The 18,979-nt window shown below is 34.7% G+C and overlaps 1 protein-coding gene across 5 annotated transcripts in view; it reads left to right on the top strand.

The window, feature by feature from the left end:
- The window catches only part of VPS13A (vacuolar protein sorting 13 homolog A), a 249,952-nt gene that overhangs the window by 90,997 nt on the left and 139,976 nt on the right, over nt 1-18,979 (top strand). For all 5 annotated transcript variants that reach the window (XM_058565619.1, XM_058565615.1, XM_058565616.1 and 2 more), the window contains exons 24-26: nt 11,987-12,068; nt 13,359-13,513; nt 13,929-14,085. In XM_058565619.1, coding sequence (XP_058421602.1) covers nt 11,987-12,068; nt 13,359-13,513; nt 13,929-14,085 — 394 coding nt within the window. The remainder of the gene's footprint in view (nt 1-11,986; nt 12,069-13,358; nt 13,514-13,928; nt 14,086-18,979) is intronic.

Genomic DNA, 18,979 nt, shown 5'->3' with positions numbered 1-18,979 from the left:
GATAGAGAGCTGCAATTTTCTGGTTTTGTCTATCTTCTTGCTCAAGGCTTTGTAAACCTTTTCCTTTCTGTTTCAGGTTGGAGGGCATTCTTGATCATTTCTTGTAGGGGATGTCGGATATTTCTTGGAGAATTTCTTCATTTTTTAAAGTTCTTCGTTCTCTCTCTTCCATGTGAAGCATTTTTATATTTCTGTCCTCTAAATTACTAATTCTGTCCTCCATAATGTCAGCTCTGTTTTTTAAGGTTTCGAGATTGTTTTTTATTTCATTGTATTCTTTGTCTCCAGCATTTCTGTTTGTGTTTTTTTTTAAGATTTTCAATCTCTTTGTGAAGAATTCCTCCTGTCATTAATTTTATTCCTGAGGCCATTGAACTGTCTTTCTGAGATTTCTTGTAATTTGTTGAGTTTCTTTATGATAACTATTTTGAATTCTCTGTCATTTACATTCTAAATTTCTGTGACTTCAGGATGGAATTATCATTTTTCTTCTGTTCCAGAGTGTTAATGTATTTTTTCATGGTGTTTGATGAAGTGGACCTTTGCCGATGCATAGTAGTAGTATCTGGTCGCAGATTCCACCTGCCACCACTTGAGGGGCAGGAGCTGTGTTTTTTGAACCCGCTGCATCCACTGCAATTTGTGCCTGTCTGCTGGTAGTTGTGCTGATAGGGCTCATCTGCATTTGCTGGTTGCTGCTATTTGGCAGGTCACATATGTAGGTGCACTCTGGTGCAGATCTGCTGCTCTGGCCGACCAGCAGAGCTGGTGCGCCAGGTGGGAAGGGGGAAGAGGGGCTCTTTCTTTCACATGCACAAGCCTGCTCTGCACTCACTGGCGGCCCACTTTGGCTGCTGGGCTTGGTGGGGGCGCCCACACAGTGGCTGAGCCACCTCTGTGTGGAGTGTTCCTGGGCGCTAGGATGCAACTCCAAAAGTGACAGCGTTCGTACAGAGGCCTGCCTGTTCCCCTGCCTCTTCTTAGAGTCGCACACCAGCTGGTCCAGTGCATTTGGACCCATGACATAGATCGCTGCCACTGGGGAGGGGGAGGAGATCGACTCACCTCCTTCTGCTGCTTTCTGGGGATCTGGTACCCTTGCCTTCAGACGTATGGCTGTGTGGATCTCTCAGACATCCTATTGTGCTGTTTAGGTATCCTCTGTTCGTTAATGAATGTCCTTTTGGTTGTATCTTAGGGAGGAGACACTAAGGGAACAGCTCACTCTGCCGTGATTCTGACATCACTCTCCTTAAGTTTCTTTTTCTTGCAGGGTGGCTGGACTGAGAATTGAAATTTTAACAATATTGAATCTTTCAATCAATTAACATGATATATCTCTTCATTTCTTTAGGTCTTTTTAAGTTTTTCTAAATCAGTGTTTTATAGTTTAACCATACATTTGCTACCCATATTGTGCTGCTGTTATGGGCTGAATTGTGTCCTCCCCAAATTCATATGTTGAAACCTTAACCCTAGTACCTCAGAATGTGACTGTATTTGGATATAGGGCCTTTAAAGAAATGATTAAGGGGCCAGCCCAGTGTCATAGTGGTTAAGTTTGTGCGCTCTGCTTCGGCAGCCTGGGGTTCGCAGGTTCGGATTGTGGGTGCAGACCTACACACTGCTCATCAAGCCATGCTGTGGTGGCAACCCACATACAAAATAGAGGAAGATTGGCACAGTTGTTAGCTCAGGGCCAGTCCTCCTCAAGCAAAAAGAGGAAGATTGGCAACAGATGTTAGCTCAGGGCCAGTCTTCCTCACACACACACACACACACGAAAATGATTAAGTTAATCTGGGGCCGTTAGGGTGGGCCCTAATCCAGTCTGACTGCCATTTGTATAAGAAGAGTAAATTTGGTTACAGGAAAAGACCCCAGACATGCACATGAGAAAGACCATGTGAGGGCACAGTGAGAAGATGGACGTCTGCAAGCCTAGTCTTGAGAGAGGCCTCAGGTGAAACCAATCATGCCAATACCTTGATCTCAGAGTTGTTAGCCTTCAAAACTGTGAGAAAATAATTTTCTGTTGTTTGAGCCACCCAATCTGTGGTAGTGTGTTATGGCAGCCCTAGCAGACTAATACAGATTTTGGTACCAGAAAGTGAGGTGTTGCTGTAACAACTATCGAAATATGTGGTAGTGGCTTTAGAACTGGATAATTGGTAGAGGCTGGAAGAGTTTCAAGGCAAGGTGATCCTTGTTATAAAATGGCAAAGAACTTGGCTGAATTGTTTTCTGGCAAGTAGAACTTGTAAGTGATGAACTTTGATATTTGAAGAGATGTCTAAGCAAAATGTTGAAGACATGGTCTTGTTTTTCCTAATTGCTTATAGTAATAGGTGAGAGGAGAGATATATTTTGAAGAAGAAATTGTTAAGCAAAAGGGAATCAGAACGTAAAGATCTGGAAAATGCACAGCCTATCTATCTTGCAAAAAATGAAGGTATGTTACAGAGAGAACACCAAGGGTGTTGCTGTACAAACATTTGATAAAGAGGTTAAGGGTGTAACTCATGGATCCAGTCCACCATCTCAGCAGAAGCCAGGAATAGAGATGGGGTTACACCAGCTGAAACACTGCCAGCTGGGACTAAAAAGGACAGTGTCAGGACAAAATGAAGGAAAGCTCTTGGACTTCTGAGATGTTACAGGGCGTGACAGCAGAGTCATCCAGCCAGGAACGTGCTTTATCCTTCAAGAAAAGGGAAGAATAACCCCGAAGGCTATCCTGAGATCCACAGGGCTGCCACTACCAACATGGGCTGAGAGGGCATAGGTCTGGAGGGCTGAAGCTATCTCCTTCTGGATTTCAGAGGGTGGAGCCTCCTCCTCAATTTCAGTGGGCCAGGCTTCTACTATCCAGAACCTAGAGGGCAGAAGTGCATTTAGTCTTTACCTTATTAAGTATAATGATAGCTGTAGGTTTTTCCTAGATGTTTTTTCCCAGGTTGAAGAGAGAGTCTTCTATACCTAGTTGGCTGACAGTTTTATTTGTATCATGAACAGGTGTCACATTTTATGTAATACTTTTTCTGCAACTATTGGGATCATATAGTTTTCTTCTTTATTCTGTTACTATGATGAATTACATTGATTACTTTTTGAATGTTAAACTCTCCTTGCATTTCCAATATAAACCTCATTTGTTAACGATATATTATCCTTTTAATATATTCTTGAACTTATTTGCTAATATTTTATTGACGATTTTTGTATTTGTGTTCATGCAGGATATTGGTCTGTACTTTTTTCTTGTATTGTCTTGCTTATGATATCAGGGCAATGCTAGCCTCATAAAATGAGTTGGCAAATGTTGCCTTCTTTATGAAATACTTTGTATAGAATTGATACTACTTCCACCTTAAATGAGTCACAATTTACCATTGAAGCCAACTGTGCTTGGAATTTATTTCTTGAAAGATTTTTACACTGTGAATTTAATTTTTACAGGACTGTTTACAGTATCAGTTTTTTCTTTCATGAGTTTTAGAAGATGTTGTCTGTCAAGGAATTTGTCCATTTCATCCAAGGTGTTGAATATATAGAAATAAAGTTGTTCCTGTTATTTCCTTATTATCATTTTGATAGCTTTAGGATATTTAATGATACCTCATTTTTCATTTGTTATTTTGGTGATTTACCTATGAGTGTTTGTTTGCATCCTGTTTTAAGTTCTTTTAGGTATATACCTAGGAATGGAATTGCTGAGTCACAGGATAATTCTACGTTTACCATAAAACCACCAGACCGGAGGAACCACTAAACTGTTTTCCACAGCTGCTATATAATTTTACATTCTCACTAGCAATATATGAGTGTTCCAAATTATCAACATCCTCACCAACAGTTATTTTCCCTTTTTTATTATAGCCATCCCAGTGGGTGTGAAGGGATATCTAATTGTGGTTCTCATTTGCGTTTCACTAACAGCTAATGATGTTGAACCTATTTCAAATGCTTGCTGGCCACCTTTTTTTTAATCTTCTCTGGTGAAATGTCTCATTAGCTCCTTGTCCATAATTGAATTGGAGTTTGTTTTTGCTGTTGAATTATAAGTTCTTTATATATTCTACATAATCACTCTTACCAGATGTATCATTTGTTAACATTTTCTCCTATTCTGTGGCTTGTCATTTCCCTTTCTTGATAATATTCTTTGATGTACAAAAGTTTTTAATTTTGAAGTCCAATTTATCTATTTTTTTTTCTTTAGTTGCTCATGTACCTTTGTTGCTTGGTATCATGTCTAAGAATCCATTTCCAAATCCAAGATCATGCAGATTTATCCCTCTTTTCTTCTGTACCTTCAGCTCTTTTTGTGTGTGTGTGTGTGAGGAAGATCAGCCCTGTGCTAACATCTGCCAATCCTTCTCTTTTTCTTTTTTTTTTTTTTTTTGCTGAGGAAGACTGGCCGTGGGCTAACATCCATGCCCACCTTCCTCCACTTTATATGGGACACTGCCACAGCATGGCCTGCCAAGAGGTGCATTAGTGCGCGCCCAGGATCCGAACTGGTGAACCCTGGGCCGCGGCAGTGGAGTGTGCACGCTTAACCGCTTGCGCCACCAGGCCGGCCCCGCTTTCAGCTCTTATGTTTAGTTGTTGATCCATTTTGAGTTAATTTTTGAATACGGTGTGAGGTAGGGTACCAAAAGTCTTTCTTTTCATGTTGAAATCCACTTACCTCTGTATCATTTGTTGAAGAGACTGTTCTTTCCCCATTGATTGGATTTGGCACCATTGTCAAAAAGCAATTGGCCATAGTTGTATAGATTTATTTTTGGACTCTCAATTCTATTCCATTGGTCAATAAATATGTCTATCCTTATGTCAGTACCATACTGTTTTGGTTACTGTAGCTTTGTAGTAAGTTTTGATATTGGTGAATGTGAGTCCTCTGATTTTGCCCTTCTTTATCATGATTGTTTTAGTTATTCAGGCTCCCTGCAATTTCATATGAATTTGTGGATTGGCTTTTCCATTTCGGCAAAAAGTGCAATTGGCATTTTGATTGAGATTGCATTGAATCTGCAGATCACTTTAGATAGTATTACCATGTTAAAAATATTGTGTCCCAATCCATGAACACAGACGATGTCTTTCCAGTTACTCAGAGCTTCTTTGATTTCTTTCAGAAATGTGTTGCAGTTTTCAGTGTACAGGTTTTTTACTTTGCTTAATATTTTTCCTAGTTTATTCTTTTTGATGATATTGTAAAGGAAGTTATTTCCTCATTTTTCCTTTTGGATTGTTCATTGCTGATGCATCAAAAAACAACTGATTTGTATGTTGCTCTGGTACTCTACAACTTTGCTGAATTAACTTTTTAGTATTATTAGTTCTTGTTTTGTTTCGTTTTTCTGGACTGTGGGATTTTCTTTATGTAGGATCATGTCATCTGAGAATAGGTCTAGTTTTACTTTTCAATTTGGATGTCTTTACTACTTTTCCTTGCGTAATTGCTCTGGCTAGAACGTCAGTACAGTATAGAATAGGAGTAGTGAAAGAGAGCATCCTTGTCTTTTTTCTGATCCTTGGTGGAAAGCTTTCAGTCTTGTAGCTTTGAGTTTTTCATAAATGCTTGTTGTTGTGTTGAGGAAGTTTTCCTCTATGTCTACATTTTTGTGTGTTTTTATCATGAAATAGTGGTGAATTTTGTCAAATGCTTTTTCTGCTTCAATTGATATGAGCATATGGGCTTTTCTCTTTCATTCTATGAATGTGGTGTTTTACAATAATTTCTTTTTTTTGGCTGTGGAAGATTAGCCCTGAGCTAACATCTGTTGCCAATCTTCCTTCAGTTTTTTATATGTGGGTTGCCGCCACAGCATGGCTGACAACTGGTGTAGGTCCATGCCTGGGATCTGAGCCCGTGAACCCAGGCCACCAAAGTGCAGCACGCTGAACTTAACCACTGCGCCACAGGGCTAGCCCCAATAAATTTCTTTTTTTGTTGTTGAATCACTCTTGCTTTCCTAGGATAGATTTCACTTGGTTATGATGTATAACCCTTTTAATAGGCTGTTGGATTTGGTTGTTAGTATTTTGGTGAGGATTTTTGCATCTATATTCATAAGTTATACAAATCGATAGTTTTCTTGTGGTGTATTTGTCTGGCTCTGTTATCAGGCCTGAGAGACTGAATTAGGAGTGTTCCCACCCCTTCTGTTTTTTTTGAAGAGTTTGAGAAGGAAGGTTTTACTTCTTTTTTAAATGTTGGCAAAATTCACCAGTGAACCCTTCTGACTTTTCTTTCTTGGGAGGATTTTGATTACTGATTCAATCTTGTTATACAGATTTTCTTTTTCTTCTTGAGTCAGTTTAGGTAGTCAGTATCTTTCTAGGAATTTGTCCACGTCATCTAGGTTGTCCAATTTGTTGGCCTGCAATTATTCATAGTATTCTTTATAATTCTTTTTATTTCTGTAAGGTTGGTAATAATGACTTCAGTTTGATTTCTAATTTTAGTTATTTATGTCTTTTTTTTGTTTTAGTCTAATGGAAGGTTTGTTAATTTTGTTAATCTTTTCAAAGAGCCAACTTTTGCTTTTGTTATTTCTATTATTTTTCTCTTCACTATTTCGTTTACCTCTGCTATAATCTTTATATTTCTTTACCTTTGCTACCTTTTGGCTTAGTTTGATCTTCATTTTCTAGCTCCTTGTGGTATAAAGTGAGGTTATTGATTTGAAATTTTTCTTCTCTTTTAATGTATGCTTTTATAACAATAGATTTCCCTCTGAGCACTGCTTTCAAGGTATCCCGTAAGTTTTCATACGATGTGTTTTCGTTTTCCTTCCTCTCAAAGTATTTGTAATTTTTCTTGCAATTTCTTCTTGGACCAATTGATTTTTAAAAGAGTGTTTTGTTTAATTACCACGTATTTGTGAATTTTCTAGTTTTCCTTCCGTTATTGATTTCTAGCTTGATTCCATTGTGGTTGGATAAGATTCTTTATATGATCTCACTCTTTAAAATTTTTGACATTGTTTTGTTGCCTAACATGGTCTGTCCTGGAAATTGTCCTACTATTACTGTTTATACTATTTTTTCAGTGTTTTATTCACATATGTTGGGACTCTACTGTTTGGTGTATATATGTTTATAATGGTTATATCTTCCTAATGAATTCTCCCTTTCATTTTATATGATGACTTTTTTGCCTTTGGTTACAATTTTTCCTTTAAAGTCTTTTGTTTGAAATCAGTATAGCCACTTCTGTTGTGATTACTGTTTTCATAGAATGTCTTTTCCCATCCTTTCACTTTCTGGCTATTTGTGTACTTGGATCTAAGTGAGTCTCTTGTAGACAGCATATAGTTGGATAATATATTTTTATCCATTGTGCCAATCTGTGCCTTTTGATTGGATGGTTCGATCCATTGACATTTAAAGTAATTACTGACAAGGAAGGACTTACTTCTGCCATTTTGCTGTTTGCTTTCTGTATATCTTATACTTTTTGTCTCATATTTTCTCTATTACTGCCTCTTTTTGTGTGTAGTTGATGTTTTGGAATGAATCATTTTGATTCCTTTGTAATTTCTCGTGTATACTTTTAGATATTTTCCTTATGGTCTTTATGGTTACTAAAAGAGTGAAATCATATGAAGAATCTTCTCCAACCACAATGGAATCAAATGTTAAATGTCAATTACATTTAACATTCTAAATTTATAATATTGTGTTTCGAATCGATACCAACTTAACCTCAATAGCATACAAAAACTCTTCTCCATTACAGCTCTGTCCTCTCCCCATTAAGGTGGTGTTGTCACAAATTGCATCTTTTTACACTGGGTGCTCTGTAACATAGAGTTATAATTATTTTTTATGTTTTTCTTTTAAATGTATGGGAAATAAAAACGTGTGGGTGTGAACAAAAAGTACAATAATACCTTCTTATGTGTTTGCCCATGTATTTACCTTTACCAGTGATCTCTGTTTCTTTGTATGGCTTTGAGTTACTATCTAGTGTTCTTTTACTTCAACCTAAAAGACTCTCTTTGGCATTTCTTGTTGGGCAGAGCTAGTGGTAACACACTCCTTCAGCTGTTGTTTGTCTGGCAATGTCTTAATTTCTCTCTCATTTTTGAAGGACAGTTTTGCCAGACATAGAATTCTTGGTTGATTTTTTTTTTCTTTCAGCATCTTAAATATGTTATTCCATTGCCTTTTGTCCTCCATAGTTACTGATGAGAAATTAGCTGTTAATTTATTGAGGATTTTTAGTATGTGGTAACTGGCTTCTCTGTTGGTGCTTTCAAGTTTCTCTCTTGTCTGTTTTTCAACAGTTTGATTATGCTATGTTTTGGTGTGGATCACTTTGAGTGTGTGTTATTTGAGTTCATTGAAGTTCTTGAAGTTTTTAGATTTGTGTCTTTCTTCAAATTGGGGGATATTATTGGCTATTTTTTTTTTCAGATATTCTTTCTGCCCCTTTCTCTTTCTCTTCTGCTGCTGGAATTCTCATAATGTGTATATTGACTCACTTGATGATGTCCCACAGGTCCCCTTAGGTTGTGTTCACTTTTCTTTACTCTTTTTTTTTTTTTTTTGACAATTTTGATTGACCTATCTTCATGTTCACTAATTCTTTTTTCTGATAGCTCAAATCTGCAGTTGAAGTTCTCTAATGAAATTTTTTTTTCAGTTATTATACTTTTCAGGGCTAGAATTTCTGTTTGATTTCTGTTTCTAATTTCTGTCTCCTTATTGATATTTTCTATTTGTTGTGACGTTATTCTTCTGGTTTTCTTTAGCTCTTTCTCAGTGGTTCTTTTTAGCTCTCTGAGTGTATTCAAGACAGTTTATTTGAAATTTTCTTTCAGTAAGTCCAATGCCTGTGCTTTCTCCTGAACTGTTTCTGCTAATTTTCTTCTGTGCATGGGCCATACTTTCTTGCTTCTTTGCATGATATTGTAACCAGTCAAAGGAATTATGAGAAAAGAAAACTACAGACCTATGTGTTCATTAACATAGATGCAAAAATCCTTAACAAATATTGCAATCAAAATAGTATGATATTTAAAAAGTATAATACACTATGACTAAATGCATTTACCCTAGGAAGTAAAATTGATTCACTAATCAATGTTATTAGCCACATTCTTGGAGTAAAGGAGAAAAAGTATATGATCATCTCAATAGAAGAGGAAAAAGCATTGACAAAATCCAACAACCATTCATGATAAAACCTATTAACAAACTGGGAATAAAAGGGAGCCTTCCTCAACCTAGTAGAGGACATCTAGGAAAAACCTATAGCTAATATGATAATTTCAAAGATTAAATGCTTTTCCCATAAGATCAAGAATAATGCAAGAATGCCTTTTCTCACCACTTCTATTCAAATTTGTACTGAGGTTCTAGCCTCTGCAGTAAGCCAAGAAAAATAAAGGCAGGATGGAAGAGAAAAAGTAAAACTATTTTTACTGCAGATGACGTGATCATTTATTCAGGAAGTCCTAAGGAATATAGAAAAATACCAGTAGTAATAGTAAGCTTATTTCCAAGGTTGCAGGATACATTACCAATGTAAATAATTAGTTGTTTCTAAAAATGAAATTAAGAAAAATCTTCCATTCATAATAGTGTTAAGAAAGGTTAAATACTTAGGAAAAATTTAACAAAAGAAGTATAAGACTTATATACTTAAAACTACAAAACATTTCTGAAAAAAATGAGAGAAGACCTAAATAAGTGGAATGATATACGTAGTCTGGGATTGGAGGACTGAATTTATTAAGATGGCAATTCTCTCCAAACTCCATAGATTTCTCACAATAGTGATCAAAGTACCAGAAGATTTTTCTTCCAAAAATTAACAAGCTTATTATAAAGTATATATGGAAATGCAAAGGATACAATTACCAACAAATTTTGGGTAAGAATAATGTTGGAAGATTTCTAAATCTTGATTTCAGAGCTTATTTTAGGGGCTACTTTATTCAAGAAAGTGATGTACTGACATAAGAATAGACTTATAGATCAATAAAGTAGAACAGACTCAAGAAATAAATCCACAATAGAATATCTAATTAATATATATTTGATTTCTTACAAAGGTGTTGACCCAACTAAGTAGGGGAAGGATAGTCCTTTCTACAAATGGTTCTGAAATAACAAGATTTTCATGTGGGGAAAAAAAAAATGAACATCAACCGTTAGCTTTTACCATACACGGAATTTAACTTGAAATGGAATATAGACCTAAATGTAAATGGTCTTTAACAAAAAGCATTATAGAAAATCTTTGAGTACTTATGGTAGGTAAAGATATTTTGGAATAAAAAAGCACAAATATAGAAGAAAAAAATAAATGACACTTGATGAAAATGAAAATTTTCTGCATTTTAAAGACACTGTTAAAAATGAAAAAGACAAGCCATCCAATTGGGAAAAATATTGGTAGCACATAAATTTATAGGAAGCTTTATCTAAAATAGGAACAGCCCAATAGGAAATGAGCAGACATGTGAAAAGATGTTAGACTTTTTTACTCATAGGAAAGTGCAAAACAAAACCATTCTTTCATGAATGTGGACGTAAAAAATTTCAGATCATTAAAAATTGAAATTAGGGCAGTGTAGTTGTTACTTTTGGGGGGAATGCCTAATGATTGTGAGGAGCATGAGGGAGGCTTCTGAGTTGCTGGTAATCCCTCTATTCCTGGATGTGGATTTTGGGTGCGTGGGTGTGTTTTCTTTTTGAAAATTTATTGAATTTTATACTTCTGTGTAGTAGGTTATATTTCAATGAAAATATTTTCCCAAAATGGACAAGATTCAGAGAAGGACAAACCCAATCCATGAACCTATGATGTGATGTGTAATTATTACACATTTGTGAAATTCTACTTAAAATTAAGGTGAAATTGCTAGCGAGATTGACAAAATTTAAAATGTCTGACAATGCTAAGCATTCGTGAGGATATGGAGCCATAGAAACTCTAATCTGCTGACGTTAGTGTAGTGTGTTGCAACCACTTGTAAAAATATATTGATAGTACTTAGTAAGGTGAACATATGCATTCCGCTCTTTGATATATACACTATGGAAAATCTTGCATATGAGTACCTGGAGGCGTGTTCAAGGATGCTTATAGTGGCACTGTGAGCAAAAGCAAAAATCTATAAACAATACAAATATTTACCAACAGTGTAATGGACAAATAAGTAGTGGTTTATTCATCATTGCAATACAATATAGCAGTGAGAATGAGTAAACTATCAATATGGATAAAATTTAAAGATTGTTTTGTAGAAAAAGAATGTTACAGGAAAATATATGCGACAACATTCCGTTTTTCTACAGTTTAGAAAGAAGCAGAGGTAAACAGTGTATTATTTAGAAAATCATTCATAGGATGTTAAAAACAGGTTATGATCAGTTACAGGAATTGTGATCAAAGAGGAGCATGTAAGATGCTTCTAGGTAAGGGTGTAGTACTGTTTTGTTTCTTGGCCTGGGTGAAAGATTGAGGAGTGTCTTTCATTATTATTTTTTAGACTGCATTATGTGTTTTTGTATGCTGTATTTCCCAGAACAGTAAAAAAGTAAATTTGCTAAAATATCTTTAAAAAAAATAAAAATAAAATTGCAAGTTCCTTCACTCTAGAAGCTTTAAATATTGAAACTTTTGGTTGTTCTTATGGGTGTCCTGGAGGTGGCTTCCTTATTTAGTAAGACATTGAGTTAAGATATATTTCAGATCTCTTCCTACTCAAAGTCTATCAACAAGGAAATTATTATTACAGTTATAACACAATTTATATTGTCTTGAAATTGTAAAACCACTTTTTTAAATCTACATTTTACAATTTATGTTTCTAATTCTAATTGCTAGTCTAAATCTAAGACTGGATTTTTTTCTCAGTTAATTCAAATTGAGGGTTTTGTTTGTTTTGGTCAAAACTGTTTAAAACTTTGAATAAAAGTCTTTGTGCTAATTGACAGTAAATTACTTTTCTTTCAGATTCAAAGGTCCACTTCTTTGGGAACGTCACAGATTTCACAGAAAATGTATCCTCTCTTGGAAATTCCATGTGTTGAAGATGGTAAAATGAAACTGCTTTAGGAAATTTTCCTTATTTTAATATTTTATGAAAATAATTTTCATTTTGAGACCATATAAAAATTTCAGGCAATAGCAGATACTTGTAAATTTTTACTAACATTTTTTTAAAAATAATTTGGATGTTTCTTAAGTGGCTTTTGCAGTGGAATTTTTTGTGTGTGAAAGTTGAACTCATAATCGCAAGGACCACTACTAAGTTAATCATCTTTATCCTACTGTGAGCTGAGACCCCATGAAACTTTGTAGATGTCTAATTTATAATGTGTTACTGTTACTTTTACACTTAATGTATTATTAAATGTTACTTTTACACCCAATGTATTATTAAATGTTAGCTATTTGGAAAATTTGGTTATGGTAAAAAAAAATTTTTTTTTTTTTTTTACTTTTTATATTTTCCTTTTTTGTTAACGGAAAAAAATCAAGCTTTAATTCCTGTATCACACATGAAAACTGGTAAATATTTTGATATCAAATATATGCTTTTTCTTATCCACACTGGAAAGAAAAATAAATGTATTTCTTTATTTTTAAGACTTTTAAAATTGTTAAATGTTAAATAACAGAAATTGCCATGTTGATCCTTGGTTTTCCAGAGCATATTTTCCTTTGTGTGTGGTGACCAGGGAGGGGAGGGCAGGAAAGAGATTTTGTTTGTGAGATCATGTACCTTAAATTCGATCTTAGGCTATTAGGGATATACTTCAGATGGTTTTAGTTTGCTTTAAACCTTCTCTTAATGGTTTTACTAGTTTCTGGTTCCTTTTTAATAGCAAATTCTAGAAATTTGTTTTCTAGAAACTGGTGGTAAATCTCAGTTTCTTCATTCAGACTTCAAGGCCTGCTTTCTGCTTTTAGTATTGGAGAGTTTGTGACTAAGTCCTGTTTTACTATCCAGGTAGAATGAGCATATTAATATTAGTGTGTTCCTATGAGTATTGATGGTGTATATAATCATTGGCATTGACATTTGCTGTAAAATTTTCTATGGCAGGCTTTAGATAGACTAAGGATTTTAAAAGATGATGATGTTTAAAAGATGATGTTCATTAATCTGATGATTGCATCTTTTACTTTTCCACACTTTTTTTTCATCCAGAATGTTATTTGCTCAGATGTAATCTCTTTATTCTTTTCTATTTATTTTTACATTCAATTTTTGAAATAGACTGTTAGTGTTTGTCTTCATATTTGTTTCAGAAAAATTATGAAAATGTTATTAAAACAATCATTTTGATTATTGACTTAAACAATATTCTATGATATTTAGAGTCAGAGGAGGAATTTTTTGATGCACCGTGTAGTCCCTTGGAGGAGCCTCTTCCATCTCCGACTATAGTTAAAAGTTATCAACAGAAAAAGTTTCAGAAGCCGGATTGTTCAAAAAATATGACTCAGTATAAAATAAGATTTGAAGTGCCAGAGGTATGTACAGTGGTAAAATTAATATGGCTTATTTAAACTGTTTGACATTTCTGCTATTCACAGCTTATTTATATAGTCTCATTACCTACTAATAGGCGCTGTTGTTTTTATCCTGTTTAAGCTGAATCCAAACATTGCTGTGTGATTCTTCCTTCCCTTTCTTTGAAGATTAATTTCCTTAATCAGAATTAGGGGTTTAGATGATGTATTGTGGTTATTCAATATGTATTTACTGAAAATAATTGTACAGCGTAAGTGTGTAATTGTGTGTGTGTGTGCATATAAAATCTCTCCTAAATTTTAGTACGTATCATTTATATTGTATATATACCTCATATATCCATATATAACCACCATCCACGTAAACAATTTTTTGTCTTAGGTAGTGGTAGTTTCTTTTTTTTTTCTTCTCCAGGTTTTGATTCAGTTTTATCACCTTGTTGGAGATTGTGAATTACCTGTGGTAGAAATTGATGTCTTAGGATTGGGCACAGAAATTGAGCTTAGAACATTTGATTTGAAAGCAAATGCCTTTTTGAAAGAGTTCTGCTTAAAATGCCCAGAATACTTTGGTAAGAATCTCTATCTTTTAAAATAAATAAATTAGTTTTATTGTTTTACTACCTACTAGTGAATTTTAAATTCTCTAGACTTTAAATCAGTATATTTGCTAAAAAATCCTCAGAGAAATATACATTATGAGTTAGTCTTCAACTTGTATCTTATACTTGGCAATCTGGGGGGTAGATCAGAGATAAAATGAAGATAATTTTTTTCATTAAGGAAAATAAAAGTCATGGTTTAATTTTAAATCTACTTAACTGTATATTACAACACTGAATTAGTTGATACTGTTATAATTTACCACAAACTTAGTCTCTTAGAACAACACAAATTTATTATCTTATAAGTTCTGTAGATCAGAAGGCTGAAACAAGTCTCAATCAGGGTATCAACAGGACTTCCTTTTTGGAGGCTTTAGGGGAAGATCTAGTCCCTGACTCACTCAGGTGTTGTCAGAATTTAATTCCCTGTGGTTTAAGTCTGTTTCCTTGCTGTCTGTTGGGTGAGGCCTGGCCTTAGCTCCTAGAGATCTCTCTAGGTCATTGCACATTGTCCACTATATCTCAGAACTAGCATGCGGTGTTAGATCCTTCTCATGCTGTCATCTCTCTAACCTTTTCTTCTGCCTTTTGCTTCCACTCTTAAAAACTAAGGTGATTAGATTGGGCACATTTGGACAACCCAGGATAATTTCCCCTTAACCTTAACATTAATCACCTTTGCAAACTCCCTTTTGCCATATAAGGTAACATATTCTCAGGTTTTTGAGAATTAGAGCATGGACATCCTTGTAGGGGAAAGGGCATGGCATTATTCTGCCTACCACAAACACTTTATGTCCTAGAATCATAATGGATGAGTTATATGATACCTTAGAAAATATTTCCATTTGCTGTGTTGGGCATTTAGGAGAGTATTATTTATATTTCCTCCCTTACATTTTTGGGTTTTTCCTTGAAAGATAATTCTGAATGGTTGATGGAATGATTAAGATAAACTGTTTCCAATTTGGATGCTTTTTATTTGTTTTTCTTAACCTAATTGCTCCAGCTAGAACTTCCAATACTTGTGTAGAAGTGGCAGGTAGCTGTTTAGGAACATCTTCCTATTAGACTTTTATACTTTCCACTGCATCTGGGAGAGGACATCTTGAACATTCATGCAATGAAGGAACACTGTGGAGAGTACCCACAAGAGTGGGCATCCTTGTCTTGTTTCTGATCTTAGAGGAAAAGCTTTTAGCTTTTTACTGTTGAGTATGATGTTAGCTGTGGGCTTGTCATATGTGGCCTTTATAATGTTGAGGTACAATCACTCTATACCCACTTCGTTGAGAGTTTTTATCATAAATGGGTGAATTTTGTCGAATGCCTTTTCTGCATCTGTTGAGATGATCGTGTGATTTTTATCCCTCATTCTGTTGATGTGGTGTATTGCATTGATTTACAGTTGTTGAGCCATCCTTGCATTTTTCACTAAATCCCACTTGATCATGGTGTATGATCCTTTTAATGTATTGTTGAATTCGGTTTGCTAATATTTTGTTGAGATTTTTGCATCTATGTTCCTTAGGGATATTGGCCTGTAATTTTCTTTTCTTGTGGCATCCTTGTCTGGTTTTGGTATCAGGGTAATGCTGGTCTCCTAAAATGAGTTTGGAAGTGTTTCTTCCTCTTCTGTTTTTTAGAGGAGTTTCAGAAGGATTGGTATTAATTCTTCATTGAATGTTTGGTAGAATTCACCAGTGAAGCTGCCTGGTCTTGGACTTTAGTTTGTTGGGAGATTTTTGATTACTAATTCTGTCTCCTTACAAGTAATTGGTCTACTCAGATTTTTTGTTTCTTGATGATTCAGTCTTGGAAGGTTGTATGTTTCTTTATCCTTTTCTTCTAGGTTGTATAATTTGTTAGCGTGTAATAGTTCATAATAGTCTCATGATCTTTTGTATTTCTGTGTTATCAGTTGTAACATCTCCTCTTTTCTGATTTTATTTGAGACTTCTCTCTTTTTTTCTTCGTGAGTCTAGGTAAAGGTTTGTCAATTTTGTTTATCTTTTCAAAGAATCAGCTCTTAGTTTCATTGATCTTTACTATTGTCTTTTTAGCTACTATTTCATTTGTTTCTGCTCTGACCTTTGTTATGTCTTTCTTTCTACTAACTTTGGGCTTTTTCCTCTTTTTCTAGGTTCTTGAGGTGTAAAGTTAGGTTGTTTATTTGTGATTTTTCTTCTTTCTTGAGATAGGCATTTATTGCTATGCTCTTCCCTCTTAGAATTGCTTTTTCTGCATTCTGAGAATTTTGTATGTTGTATTTCCTGTTTCATTTGTCTCAAGGTATTTTTAAATTTCTTTTTGATTTCTTTGTTCACTCAATAGTAAAACTGTCACTATTTGCAGTAATTGTTCATTAACCCAAATAGTAAAACTGTCACTATTTGCAGATGACATGATGTTAGTATACAAAACCCTAAAGACTCCACCAAAAAACTGTTAGAACTAATCATTGAATTCAGTAAAGTTGCAGGATACAAAATCAGTATACAAAAATCTGTTGCGTTCCTATACACTAATAATGAATTATCAGAAAGAGAAATTAAGAAAACAGTCCTATTTACAATTGCATCAAAAAGAATAAAATACCTAGGAACAAATTTAACCAAGGAGGTGAAAGACCTGTAAAGTGAAAACTATAAGACATTGATGAAATAAATTGAAGAAGACACATATATATGGAAAGATATTCTGTGCTCATGAATTGGAAGAATCAATACTGTTAAAATGTCCATACTACCCAAAGTAAATTACAGATTCAATGCAATCCCTATCAAATTTCTAATGGCATTTTTCACAGAAAAAAAAAAAAAATCTTAAAACTTGTATGGAACCACAAAAGACCTCAAATAGCCAAAGCAATCTTGAGAAAGAAGAACAAAGCTGGAGGCATCATGCTCCCTGATTTTAAACTATATTACAAAGCTATATTGTTGACAACATATGATATTCGTATAAAAGCAGCCACATAGATCAATGGAAAAGAATATAGAGTCCAGAAACAAACCTATGCATATATAGTCAATTTACGACAAAAGAGCCAAGAATATACAGTGAGAAAAGGACAGTCTTTTCAATAAATGGTGCTGGGAAAACTGGACAGCCACATGTGACAGAAAGAAAGTGGACTCCTATCTTACACTATATACAAAAATTAACTCAAAATGGATTAAAGACTTGAATTGTAAGACCTAAACCTATAAAACTCCTAGAAGAAAACATAGGCAGTAAGCTCCTCTACATCAGTCTTGGCAATGATTTTTTTGGATTTGACACCAAAAGCAAAGGCAACAAAAGCGAAAATAAACAAGTGAGACTACTTCAAACTAAAAGAAGCAAAGGCAGTACAATGGAGCAAAGTCTTTTCAACAAATGTTGATGAAACAAATGAACATCCGCATGCAAAAAAAGAATCTAGACACAGACCTTACATCTATCACAAAAATCAATTCAAAATGGACCACAGATCTACATATAAAATGCAAAACTATAAAACTTCAAGAACATTGGAGAATATCTAGATGCCCTTGAATTTGGCAATGACTTTTTAGATACAGCACCAAAAGTATGATCCATAAAAGAAAGAACTGATAAACTGGACTTCATTAAAATTAAAAAATTCTGCTCTGCAAAGGGCACTGTCAAGAAAATAAAAGGCCACACACACTTGGAAAAAATGTTTGCAAAAGACACATCTGATAAGGGACTATTATTCAAAATATACAAAGAACTCTTAAAATTCAGCAAGAAGAAATGAACAACATGAAAAAATGGGGCAAAGACCTTAACAGACATCTCACCAAAGAAGATATACAGAAGCCAAAGAAGAATAAGGATTGTTATGTCTTCACAGAGAATTGACCCCTTTATCATTATGTGATGCCTTTTTTTATCCCTGATAACTTTTCTTGCTTTGAAGTGTGCTCTGTGTGAAAATTAATATAGGTATCCTGCTTTCTTTTTATAGTGTTAGCATGATATATTTTTCTTCATCCATTTGCTGTCTATCTGTATGTTTCTTTATACTTGAGGTGGGTTTCTTATAGACAATATATCGTTGGGTTTTGATTTTTTTTTTTTTTTTTTTTTTTTTTTTTTTTTTGTGAGGAGATCAGCCCTGAGCTAACATCCGCCAATCCTCCTCTTTTTTTTTTGCTGAGGAAGACGGCCCTGGGCTAACATCGGTGCCTATCTTCCTCCACTTTATATGGGACGCCGCCACAGCATGGCTTACCAAGCAGTGCGTCGGTGCGCGCCCGGGATCCGAACCAGCGAACCCCGGGCCACCGCAGCGGAGCGCGCGCACTTAACCGCTTGCGCCACCGGGCCGGCCCCGGGTTTTGATTTTTTGATCCACTCTGGCAATCTCTGTCTTTTAATTGGTGCATTTAGACCATTGACATTCAAACTGATTATTGATATAGTTGGCTTGAAAATTTTTTTTTTAGATTAAAGGTAGTAGTGCTTTACCTTTATTTTTGAGACCACATAAATGTGTTCTGCTTACATGTGTATAAAAGTACTTTACTTTTGGCCATCCTGGAATCTGACGTTTTTTGGATTATTGACTTTTTAATGTCTATGAGTTATTCAAGTTTTAAATTGAAGCTATCTTGTGAATACTTTGAACTCATTTAGGATTTTTCCCCCCCAGTAAATTGAGATACTGAAAATAAGGTAGTTGCAGAACTAAACTAAAAGTGAAAATTGAAATCCTAATTTCTATCTGTGGGAATTAAGAGAAGTAGAGAATAAACTTATATACATCTTAAAGATTTAAGAAGCCCATCTTCTCTAGGATCTCATTCCCAGGCAAAGATGTCAGTTAACTAGTATCATGAAAACTTCATTT

Source organism: Diceros bicornis, chromosome 22 (assembly GCF_020826845.1).
Source record: "Diceros bicornis minor isolate mBicDic1 chromosome 22, mDicBic1.mat.cur, whole genome shotgun sequence".
NCBI lineage: Eukaryota > Metazoa > Chordata > Mammalia > Perissodactyla > Rhinocerotidae > Diceros > Diceros bicornis.
This window is presented reverse-complemented; position numbering and strand designations above follow the sequence as displayed.